The sequence below is a fragment of the Delphinapterus leucas genome, chromosome 21 (genome assembly GCF_059928025.1).
Source record: "Delphinapterus leucas isolate spDelLeu-1000000601 "Yukka" chromosome 21, BTC_Dleu_Yukka2, whole genome shotgun sequence".
Taxonomy (NCBI): domain Eukaryota; kingdom Metazoa; phylum Chordata; class Mammalia; order Artiodactyla; family Monodontidae; genus Delphinapterus; species Delphinapterus leucas.
Window position 1 is genome coordinate 23,114,679 of NC_143149.1, and position 11,795 is coordinate 23,126,473.

General features: G+C 41.6%; 1 protein-coding gene across 1 annotated transcript; it reads left to right on the forward strand.

The window, feature by feature from the left end:
• Positions 1–109: 109 nt before the first annotated feature.
• LEPROTL1 (leptin receptor overlapping transcript like 1) lies at positions 110–11,451 on the forward strand. The gene is made up of 4 exons (XM_022571137.2): positions 110–323; positions 5,228–5,303; positions 8,098–8,284; positions 9,114–11,451. The coding sequence occupies exons 1-4, from the start codon at positions 308–310 to the stop codon at positions 9,228–9,230; spliced, it is 396 nt and encodes a 131-aa protein (XP_022426845.1). The 5' UTR covers positions 110–307; the 3' UTR covers positions 9,231–11,451.
• The last annotated feature ends 344 nt before the right edge of the window (positions 11,452–11,795 follow it).

Sequence of the window (11,795 nt, forward strand, 5' to 3'; positions counted from 1 at the left end):
GGATGGAGTTTCCCGGACACTGCAGGGAACAAGGGAGCTGGAGTCTCCACGGCCCGGGAACCGGGGCGGGGCCGGGAAGCCTCACAGGTCGGCGATCCCACGGGAGCAGAGCCGGGGAGGAAGGGGTCAGCCCGAAGGCCCCCAGCCCGGCGCGCCCCCAGCGCCCCAGCGCGAGCGCGAGCCGCCGGCGGAAGTGCTGCGTAGCGCACTTCCGGGTGTTGTCTAGCTGCCGCCGCGCGTCTCCGGTCTCCCGGCCGCCGCCGCCGCCGTCGCCTTGGGTTCCGGAGGCAGGAGCGACGTCACAGCCATGGCTGGCATCAAAGGTGGGCCTGGGGCGCTGGGCGGCCAGAGGGCTGCGCGGCCGCCCCGAGAGCGGGGGAGGGGTTCCACGCAGGCCCCGCACGCCGCCTCCCGGGGCCGGGCGCGCGCCGCGGGGCCGCTGCGCTGGCGGCAGAGCCCTGACCCCCGACCCCAACTCCCGGCCTGCGCCCTCGGAGCCGAGGTGGGCGCGGCGGCCTCGGGGAAAGGACGGCGGGGTCGGCGGCTTGTCCGCCAGCCCCCACTTTCTGCTGAGCTCGGCAGCCTCGCTCCCACTCGTCGCGCCCCGTACGGAGAACGAAGTGGCCCGCGGGGTGTTCGGAGTCCCGCAGCCGCTCGGGCCATCACACATGTTTTGCAGGAGTTTGCGTCCGAGAGCGAGGCGGGCAGAGGGTGGTTTTGAGAGGGTCGCTAGAGATGCCAGTTACGGTAAATCAGTGTTATTTCCCATTTAAAGGCAAGAGTGCGGTCTTCGGGCGCTGAGCCCAACCGAGTCCCCCAGGAACGCCCTGGAAGGCCTTAGGGATGGTTCTTTCCCAAACCTCGGCGATCACATACACGCTCACGACCCGTACTCAGAGCTTTACGCTCCTAAAACGGATGCATTTTGATTTGCGGTGTTGGTCTGACAGGATAGACCCTGTGAGCGACCCCAAAGGGCTCCTTCCCCCTGCCCTCTCTACAGTTGCACGTTGAGGCGTTTTCACATTTCAAAGTTTTTATTTAGTTGGTTTTTTTTTTTTTAAGGCAAAAGAGTTTTTCATTAAAACTCAATGGAAAAGTACTCGTTTATTAGTCAGTTTCCTTTAGAAATAAGGGATGTCGCATGCTTTCCAACTGTTTGGTAGTTTTGTTAGCGTGGTTAGAAGCAAATACCATTACGAACGTTTTCAACTTAATTCTTGACAACGAATTACATTGATTTCCTGACCTGAGGCTTTGTAGAAGGGGCAGGCAAGCAGGAAGTGAAGAACTTCAATAACAGTGTTTTTTATTTGCTTTAAGGACAGCTTTTGCTGAGCTGCTTCCCCAGAGTCACATTTTTACTGTTTCTTATTTGTTTGTAACGTCTGAAGACATTTCATTTCCTATAGAAAACTTTGTCAATTGACCAGCTGAGTTACTTTCCAGTCTCCTTTTGAACTCTAACAGACCTTTTAAAATCCCTGTGTGAAAGGCAGTTACGGTAGAATGCTGGTTTTTTTTTAGGATGTTGCCAGTTTCTCAGTTCTTCTCCATTTCTTTACTGTCAATAAATGCAGGAGTCTCTCTCTCCAGAAAATAACTTTGTGATTGTGGACTTAGGTGAATATTAATCAGCAGAGTGTCTCAGATAGGATTGTACTTACACTTTTGGTTTCAGTAAGATTTTCTGATTGCTATGATTGTTTCAGGATATTTTCTTCCTGTTGGCCTATCTTTATGCTGCTATGATTAAATCCACGACTTATTTCTTAAGCCATTTGCCTATTACTTTGTTATATACTGGATTTTTCTGGTAACTCCCAGGTTAGGGAACTGGTCCCTTCTCCTACTGCAGTCTCTTCGTAATCACGAACTAGCACCCAGTCTTTTGAGAGTTTAGATAAATCGGGCTGTTCCATCCCCAGCCTGGAGGCTTTGGGAGTAGAAACCAGACTCATCTAAGTTTTGCCTTCTGGATGTCAAATCACTCAATTACAGCATAAAATTTTGCCTCATTGATGTGTCATCTAGGACGACTATTTATACACAAATGAGGAGTTTTGTATGTAAATCAGCCTAATTGCTGATTTCATAAGACTGGAGAAACTTTACAACTTTTGAGAACACTTCTGAGCAGTTTATTTAACCCCGTTGGCATTTATCTTATCCGTTGTGACTGGGAGGTGAGATGTCACATAAAATTATTTTTTGATACCTGAATCTTATTTCAGTTCCTTGGGTTGTTTTTTTTTTAAGAAATCGTCTTCATTAACTTTTTAAGAGTGTACCCAAAGACTTTAGACTCTTTTTTGAGGATAAGAACGTAAGTAGGGAATTCCCTGGTGGCACAGTGGTTAAGAATCTGCCTGCCAATGCACAGAACACAGGTTTGAGCCCTGGTCTGGGAAGATCCCACATGCCGCGGAGCGGCTGGGCCCGTGAGCCATGGCCGCTGAGCCTGCGCGTCCGGAGCCTGTGCTCCGCAACGGGAGAGGCCACAGCAGTGAGAGGCCCGCATACCGCAAAAAAAAAAAAAGGATGTTAGCTTTAGTGTATGGGCTTTGTGGTATCTTTGTTATGTCTCTGTTTCCTTTAGGAGTCTAAGGTCTATGCTGCATAAATGGCTTTTGAATAAATAAGGTGTTATTATAGTGATGAACTTAGCTGTTTGGCAGTTATATTTCACAAAGCAGAGATGGTGTTTTACTTCTTCAGCATGTCTTATAACAAGTATCTTTAGTGTTCAGAGAAGTATTTGCATTTTAGATCTAGTCCAACCCTTATTTTATAGAAGAAAGAACTGATATTTAGAAGACTTAGTCAGCTAGTAAGTGGCTGGTAGGAGCTGGGACCCAGTGCCTCCTGACTCTCAGTTACGGCTGTTTCTGCTCTGCTGCATTGGGCTCTCTTCTCTTTTTTCATCTCCCTCTCTCTCTTCTCTTTGCTCCCTTTCGTTCATTCTACACATGTTTATTATTGAGTGTTAAGAGCTGAGGCCTGAGCATCAGCAACAGAAGAACTCTTTCCCTGCTCTTGTGGTGTGAACAGCTTACAAGGGAAGACACATACAAATCAGTATAACATTGCAGCTGTGATAAATGAGCACAGGGGAGGCATCCAGAGCAAAGAGGACCTCTGCACGTGCACGTCCCTCAGCCTGGAATGTTCCCCCCAGATAGCCACGAGATTGATTCACTTCTTCATTTCATATAGATCTCTGCTTACATGTCTCCTCATCAGAGATGCCTTCCCAGCTGATGTATCTAGAATAGCACCCCCACCCCCTTACTTGATTTTTTTCCCCATAGCATTTGACATTTATTTGCTTACTTTTTTAAAAAATTGCTTTATTCTCCCACCAGAATGTAAGCATGAAAGCAAGAGCTTCGATTTCTTTACATTGCGCTGTCTCCAGTGTCAAGAACAGTGTGTGACACACAGTAGGCACTCAGTAGATATTTGTGGAATAAGTGAATAAATAAACGTAATGGGAATCGGTCTAGTCAGGGGCTTTGCAAAAACTTCACTGAGGAAGACATAACTGGGCTGTGACCTGAAGGAAAAGTAGGAGTTCGCTTGGCAGAAAGAGGCAAGGACTGGGACAAGAATTCAAGCTCCGTGAGTGACATGGCCTTGCCTGTTCATTAACATGTCCCCAGCACCTGTTAGGTATTTGGTTCTATGTAGACATTTCTTGAATGAAATAAGTGAATGAAACAGCGTCTGAGGTAGAAGGGATAGCATGTGCAAAGGCCCTGTGGGTGAGGGAGCCAGCTGATTTCCAGGAGAGGAAAGGGGGCCGGTACAGCTGCAGTGCCAAGACCAAGGGGTGCTAGCCTGGGGTGATGTGTGTCCGAGCAAGGAAGTGGGGTCAGCTTATGAGGCCCTGTCTTGAACTGAACAAAGCAAACGGTGAACTTGGTATTTTCCTCACTGCTTACATGGCATCCCTTATAAACGTGAAGCTCCTCTTTTGCTGCAGATTAAAGTGCAAATGTGTCTTTTTCTTTGTGCAACTGAAAATCTAATGGCATTAAGGACTAAGCAAATGTGTTCACGGTTGACATGACCTACATCACTGATCTGAATGAAAACTAAATCTGCCCGGCTCCCATGTCATTGGGTGTCCTTGATTATGACCATCTTAATTCAGAGAAGTATATCAGTAGTTCTTAGCAGCATTTAACCCCTTGTGTTAATTTTGGTTTGTATATGTTGGATTTTTGTCTTGGTAATTTGTAGACTTTCGACAGCTCTTTTGAATTTTAATGTTTCTGTTAAGGTTAGTGGACTGCATCATTAAAAAAAAAAGTAAGTTATTCTCTTAGCCACTGTAGTTGCAGAAATATAGGTTGTATAGAATTCAAAATAAATTGATCATTTGTTTCTTTGCTTAATTCTAGGCCATTGGTTAACTATGTATATTCAAGGAAGTTGTTTCTACTCACTTATCTACGTGAAAACACTTTATAAAACATAATGCTTTGTATAAGTGTGTGTGTGTGACTTCAGAAACTATATTTCAGCTATAGAATGCATCTGTTGCTTGTGGTAATGTCTTAAAACAGTGATACCACCAAAGGACTGTACCTGTTATCCTGCAGATTTTCTAATGTGTAGGAACTTAGGGAAAGAAACCCAGCTATTGTTTTGCAAACGATTTAAATTTCTGTAGCAGAATTAATTGACTGAGATTACTGACTACAGATATCCACGGACACTTTTCACCTGTGCCTGTTGGGGGTGTGTGTGCAGGAAGTAGGAACTGCTCAGGAGAGGGTTTCCCATAGATGAGGCTTCTGAAGTCCAGTAAAGTTGACTGCGGAGTTTCTCCACATACCACTTTTCAAAACTGTAATGATCTGAGGAGTGAGTATCATACTAATGCCTGGAGGAGCATTGATCTCGCAGACTGGGATGCTCATTTGACATGGAACCAGTAATTTGGGAATGTGGTGACGTGCTGGCGATAGGTCAGGGCTTTGAATATCAGTATCACTGTATTTTGCTTTGAAGATGCCACAAAAGACTTATTCTGAAACCAGATAACTTCAGCTTTTGAAGATGATTCACTAATACATTTGCTTTTTTTGGTGTGTTTTCTTTGCTTTTTGCCTCTGGGATCACAGGTAATGTTCAGACTGCTAATAGTAATATTAATACAAATAGTGTTAATTTAATTTAATTACTATTTCTATTTGTCTTTTTATTATTTACTTTGCAGCTTTGATTAGTTTGTCCTTTGGAGGAGCAATTGGGCTGATGTTTTTGATGCTTGGATGTGCCCTTCCAATATACAAGTATGTAAAATTTTTGTCTTTTTGAGTGTTTAAGTGTAAAATTTTTCTACTTTTAAAATTAAAAAAAAATTTTTTTACTACAATAAAAGTAATCCTGAGAAATGGTCGTTTACCAAGGACAAACTTTAAGTCTTCACTTAAAAGGTGTTTGAAAAGATTTTAGGACAGCAGTGTGCAAAAAAGACATTGGCTCTCCTTGACTACCGCTAAGTCTTTAATGGCAGAATAGCAACACAGTAGCCCAGCACTACTGCTTAATTTTGAGAACCAATTGATTAAATTAAATGCAAGAAAATGTAAAATGTCTTTTGAGCAAAAACAAACAAAAGCCTGTAAGCAGAGTCAAGAGCAACTGACAAAAGAAGTCATGTAAATGACTTTTGACAATTACTTTCCTTAGGACAGAGAGAATTTTTTTTAATTAATAGGATAAATTAGTAAGAAAAATACAGGGCTTCCCTGGTGGTGCAGTGGTTAAAAATCCGCCTGCCAATGCCGGGGCCACAGATTTGAGCCCTGGTCTGGGAAGATCCCACATGCCGCGGGCCAACTAAGCCCATGCACCACAACTACTGAGCCTGCACTCTAGAGCCTGCGAGCCACAAATGCTGAACCTGCGTACCACAACTACTGAAGCCTGCACACCTAGAGCCCGTGCTCCGCAGCAAGAGAAGGCACCGCAGTGAGAAGCCTGCGCACCTCAATGAAGAGTAGCCCCCGCTCACCATAACTACAGAAAGCCCGCACGCAACAACGAAGACCCAACACAGCCAAAAATAAATAAACAAGGGCTTCCCTGGTGGCGCAGTGGTTGAGAGTCTGCCTGCCGATGCAGGGGACATGGGTTTGTGCCCCAGTCCGGGAAGATCCCACATGCCGCGGAGCGGCTGGGCCCATGAGCCATGGCCGCTGAGCCTGTGCTCCACAACGGGAGAGGCCACAGCAGTGAGAGGCTCGTGTACCGCAAAAAAAAAAAAAGGGAAATAAATAAATAAATAAACAAAATAAATAAAATTTTTTTAATCAAAAAAAAAATACAGACAATGCAATAGAAAAATGAACTACAAATATGAAAAAAGAACTGCAGATTGCTACTAAGAACATATACTCACCCTCACTCAAAATTAAATGAAATCCATTGGCAAAGATAAAAGATATGGCAAACAAGCACTGTTATGTACTCTGGGTGGAAGTTTAAATAGGTGCAAGTCCTCTGGGAGGCCAGCTTGCCAGTAGCTCTCAAAATGTATATATTCTCTGAACTAGCCTTTCCACTTCTTAGAATTACTCATAGAAATCCACTTACAGATGTTTGCAAAGATATGTGTAGTCGGGGGAGAGTATGGATGTTCATGGCAGCCTTGTTTATAATAACAACAGCAACAAAAAAAAAACTGGAAGCATCCTAAAGGTCTGTCAAAAGAAAAATGATAAATTATAGTACATCCATCAATGAAAATACTAGGCAGTCTTAAAAAGAATAAGAGCTGGATTGCTAATATGTAAAATAAGATATATCGTTAAGGGCTTCCCTGGTGGCGCAGTGGTTGAGAGTCCGCCTGCCGATGCAGGGGACACGGGTTCGTGCCCCGGTCCAGGAAGATCCCACATGCTGCGGAGCAGCTGGGCCCCTGAGCCATGGCCGCTGAGCCTGCGCGTCCGGAGCCTGTGCTCCGCAACGGGAGAGGCCACAGCAGTGAGAGGCCCGCGTACCGCAAAAAAAAAAAAAAAAAAAAAACAAAAGCAAACAAAAAAGATATATTGTTAAATTTAAAAGTGCAGTGATTCATTCATATCTTTAAAGTTTATCTATATGGGGATATGGAAGGACCCAGATCAGTAGGAGTGGGGAAGACACAGACAGCCTTGGTTTTTCACTTTCTGTGCTTTTATAATTTTTGCACATTTTTTCCCTTAAACTTATGTCCATTTGTAATTTTTTTTTCTCAGAATATTTAGGAAAAGATCTTTTAGGAAAAACATATAGATAAATCTTTGCTTATCATAAGTGTCTGAGTACAAGCAAATCTCCATTATGATGTGTGTTTTATTTTATGGCAGTTTTAAAAGCCATCTGTTTCTTTTTAACTTTTTATTTTGAAATGACGATGGGCTATCAAGAAGTTGCAAAAGTAGTACAGAGAAGTCCCTTATACCCTTCACACATCTTCTCCCAGTGTTAATATCTTACACAACTGTTTTATATGATCACAGACAGGAAATGACATTGGCACAATACAATAGCTAGACTGTAGACTAAAAGCCATCTATTTTTATTGTGATAAAGTTCATATTCTGACTGAAAGTTTTCAATATTACTGTCAGTTCATTTTCTGTATTTTGATTTCAGTATTTTGGGAGTTCCTAGTGACCTATGGAAAGTTTGGGAGTGTTTCAGCTTCATGCTAAGGCAGGATGTTAGAAGTCAAGGGCATGAATCTTGAATTTTAAAAATTACTGTTAATAATTCCATTTTTCAATAATCCCTTTTTATTTATAACCTAAAATGAAAAAAAAATATATTTTTAATTTTGGGCTTTGATTCCAACTGTTAAAATTCATAAAGTGTTTTCTTTTAATTTGAGAAATATTTAATCATTGTATCATAACTTTAGGAATACTGTGACTCTAAATGTCCCTCTTTTCAGTGTTCAGGTTATAGCTTATTTTTAAACTGTGTTGTATTTTGTACCTTGCAATATGCTTCGGTCCTTATTTTTAAAAAGAGTGGATCTTGTGTGAGGAAAATGACAAAGATAGCAAAAACTACATTAACTTATTTTTCTTTTTCTAGCCAATACTGGCCTCTCTTTGTTCTGTTTTTTTACATCCTTTCACCTATTCCATACTGCATAGCAAGAAGATTAGTGGATGATACGGATGCTATGAGTAATGCCTGTAAGGAACTGGCCATATTTCTTACAACAGGCATCGTGGTCTCAGCTTTTGGACTCCCTATTGTATTTGCCAGAGCACACCTGGTAAGTGAAAGCATTCTTCTACTAATGGTTTTACATTAGATTATGTTCAGTTTTTCTCAGGAAAAAAGTTTTTGTTAAATGACATGAAAAAGACGAGAGACATAGGGGCCTAGAGGATAAGAGATAAAAATCTTACTTTTGTTGTTGTTAACTGGTGGAAATACTGGAGAGCATTGGCAGCGACAGTTGGCTTGCCAGTACTTCACTGTCAGAATTGGGCACATGGACTCGGCCAGTGCTGAACAACCACAGGCCTGCCCTGTATAGCTTAAACATGGAAGACCCGAGGAGATCCGTGTTCTCTGCAGGTGGGAAAGTACCAAAGAGTAGAAGAGGCTTCCCAGACTCACCAGTCAGATTCACTCCTGCATCTCTGGGCGGGTGGAGATGGCAGAGAAGACGGCCTGGCTGCCCTTCCACATGGAGAGGGTGATGACTCCCCACCTCTTGAAAACAATGTGCACGAGTGTGTTTGCATCTCTGATATTTTAAATTTAATCTGCTCTCTAGATAAAATTTTTAGGTTCACTATTGAAGAGTTGGAGCAAACTTCTTTGTAAACAGAAAATTGTAGAATTGTGTGCTGCCTCCTCATGGCCTGGAAGTTAGGCTTGCTTTTGAATAATTACCATCTTCCATGACTTTCTGTCTCTTTAAAGGAACCAGCGATACATAAGAACAGCATTACATGTTCAGCAGCGTCAAAGTTATTATTACAAGTTGTATTTGTTTTGGATCGTGATTGGCTGCAACTAGAGCCTTGATTCACTTTTCGTTTCATTATTGTTTTTCATGTCTGTTAACTGAGCGTTTCTGTCTTCTTCTGTAGATCGAGTGGGGAGCTTGTGCACTTGTCCTCACCGGAAACACTGTCATCTTTGCAACTATCCTGGGCTTTTTCTTGGTCTTTGGCAGCAATGATGACTTCAGCTGGCAGCAGTGGTGAAAGGGATTACTGAACTCTTGTCAGATGGACTTCTTGTCATTTCTCAGCCGTCCGTGCACACAGGAGGTGGGGCAGTGATGCCGAGCAGTGGAGCGAGCCTCTTGGGGGTGTTCTAGGCGCTCCTTCTCTCTTGTATTGTAAGCATACTATTTTCACAGAGACTTGCTGAAGGATTAAAAGGATTTTCTCCTTTGGAAAAGCTTGACTGATTTCACACTTATCTCTAGTATGCTTTTTGTGGTGTCCTGCTGAATTTAAATATTTATGTGTTTTCCCTGTTCAGTTTTTTTTTTAACCAGTATGCAACGTTAAATATTTTTTAAATCTAATAACCATTTGCATTGGTTAGGAACTAGAGTTCTGCTGGCTATTACTGGGCTAAAGTACTTTTTTTTCCTTAAAATTATTTAACCTCCATTACTACACAAAGTTATAAAGATAAGTTTTTCAATCAGTCAGGATGACATCACTCCCAATTTTATGCAAACATGCAGACTATTAGCATACCTAATAGACGATATACTCAGTGCAAATATAGCTGCATTTATACCTCAGAGGGGCCAAGTATTAATGCCACGCCCTCCATAAGGATTGCTGGTTTTGCTGGAAAGCAGGTGTTTTGTGAACTGAAAATTATTTTATGGAATTGCTACAAAGGAGTGCTTTTATTCTCAATTGTTAGAAGAACTTATTGTTAAAGGTAAGAGTGTAAAAGCAGATTTTTGAGATATGGTTTTTATTTATGTTACAATTAGAGTGAGTTGCATTGTGGGAAGAAACGATGTTGAAATTCCATTTTTTTGAATCCTGTTTCTATTTATAAGTGAAATTTTTAATCTTCTTTCAGACTTTCATGTTTTACATGGGTAAAGGGACACACACAGAACTACTACTGATACGGGAAAGTGTATGTTTGCATCCTACATACTAGAAAACCTTTTCCTGCCTCCTCCTTATAACTTATTTTATACATTGTATATATTAAGTAAAATAACTTTTCCAATATGGTTTAATAACACGTTAAACTAGAGGTTTTAACACATCTGGAGAGTGATCGCTCCACCATACATTCAGAGTGCCCCAGCCCCGCAAGGCCTTGATGTGATTAACAAGTGACTTGTTCGTTATGCTCATAATTCATGTATTAACAACTCGAGATTTAGACCACGGTAATTGTAGTTCTTATCCCCAAGGTTATATCATATGTAATTTTTAAATATTTAAGGCAGGTTTCCTGTATACCTCTCAACTGCTTTGATTTTTATTTCACCGTCATAGATTTGCTGTTACCTTTTAAAAATGGCCTTGATTGTGTGAATTAATGCGAAGTAGCCAAATCCAGCTGTATAGCAGCTTCAGACACAAAGCTGACCAAAACATCCCCAGTAACCAGGTGTGATCAAATTGTAGTGGTCATTCCATCTCACGATTATCAGTACTTGTTTTCAGGAGCTAGTTTTGAAAATGTTCAAGTTGGTCTGACAGTATTTTGTTAAGGACATTTGTTTATATGTTTATTCAGTATACTTACATAAAATCTGTTCTGCCTTCAGACGAAAATGGAGTAATCATGACAACTGTCTTGTTTTATAAAGTTGATTTCTCCAAAAAATGGGAACAAATTGTGAGTTTGTTCAGCTTTTTACTAAAGATGCCTCAAGGCCACGGGCTTTATCGCCCAACTCAAGTTGTTACTTTGAGCCATGAGATGGGAAGCAGAATAAAAATGCGTGCGTGTGGCTGTCGCATTTACACACAGGCTGAAAGCAGCTTGCAGTGTTAGGGTGTGGTAGGCGTAAAGACGGAGGAGGGGCAGCCACACGTGGATTAGGCAGCTGGTGATACAGTTGGGAACTCAGTGCCTGTGATCTACTCAATTTTTTTTCTTTTTTCTTTTTTTTTTTTTTTTTGCCAAAAGTACATTCTCTGGTCTTCCCCCATCCATTTTCTGTTCTAGAATGTCAGTGCAGTGCACTGCTACTGTTTCATTTACTTGGCCATAGACTCTTTTTCTGAGAGCTGCGTATTTCTTCTGTATACTAATCGCACTGGCAGCATTGTGTCTTTGGCCTTGCAAACTAGCTTGACATAGTGCTGTCTCTGATTTCCAGGCTAGTTACTTGAGGTCTGAATTTTCCATAGAATGTGCACTGATCCTGCATTGCCATTCTTCTATGGAAAGAGAACTTTTGATGATGAAACAATAAAGATTTTAAATACCTATTCTAGTTTGTGGGTGTTTTTGAAATGAAAATATACAACACACTTCAGTTGCTGAAGTGCATTATCCATTTTAACAATGTGATATAAAGCAAGGATGACGTTAGTTATAAGGTTAGTCTTGCAGAAGTTTCACTTCCAAAATAAAAGTGAAAACATAATAATAAATACTACACTGAAGCTGTATGATTTTGAGCTGGAGTAAAAGGATTGGTAATCTGGGGGAGTAGAATTTTTACTGACCTTTTAGAAAAATAGCCATAGAAGGTTTTGTTGACATAAAAAGACTACTGACCGTCAAAAGTCAAGGTTGTACTTGTTCTTAAATTTTCAGAATTTTTTTTA

Excerpts from the sequence above, each read along its gene's own strand:
- LEPROTL1 (XM_022571137.2), top strand. Across the intron at positions 5,304-8,097 it reads TGTGCCCTTCCAATATACAA|CCAATACTGGCCTCTCTTTG; the intron begins GTATGTAAAATT and ends TTCTTTTTCTAG. Across the intron at positions 8,285-9,113 it reads TATTTGCCAGAGCACACCTG|ATCGAGTGGGGAGCTTGTGC; the intron begins GTAAGTGAAAGC and ends CTTCTTCTGTAG.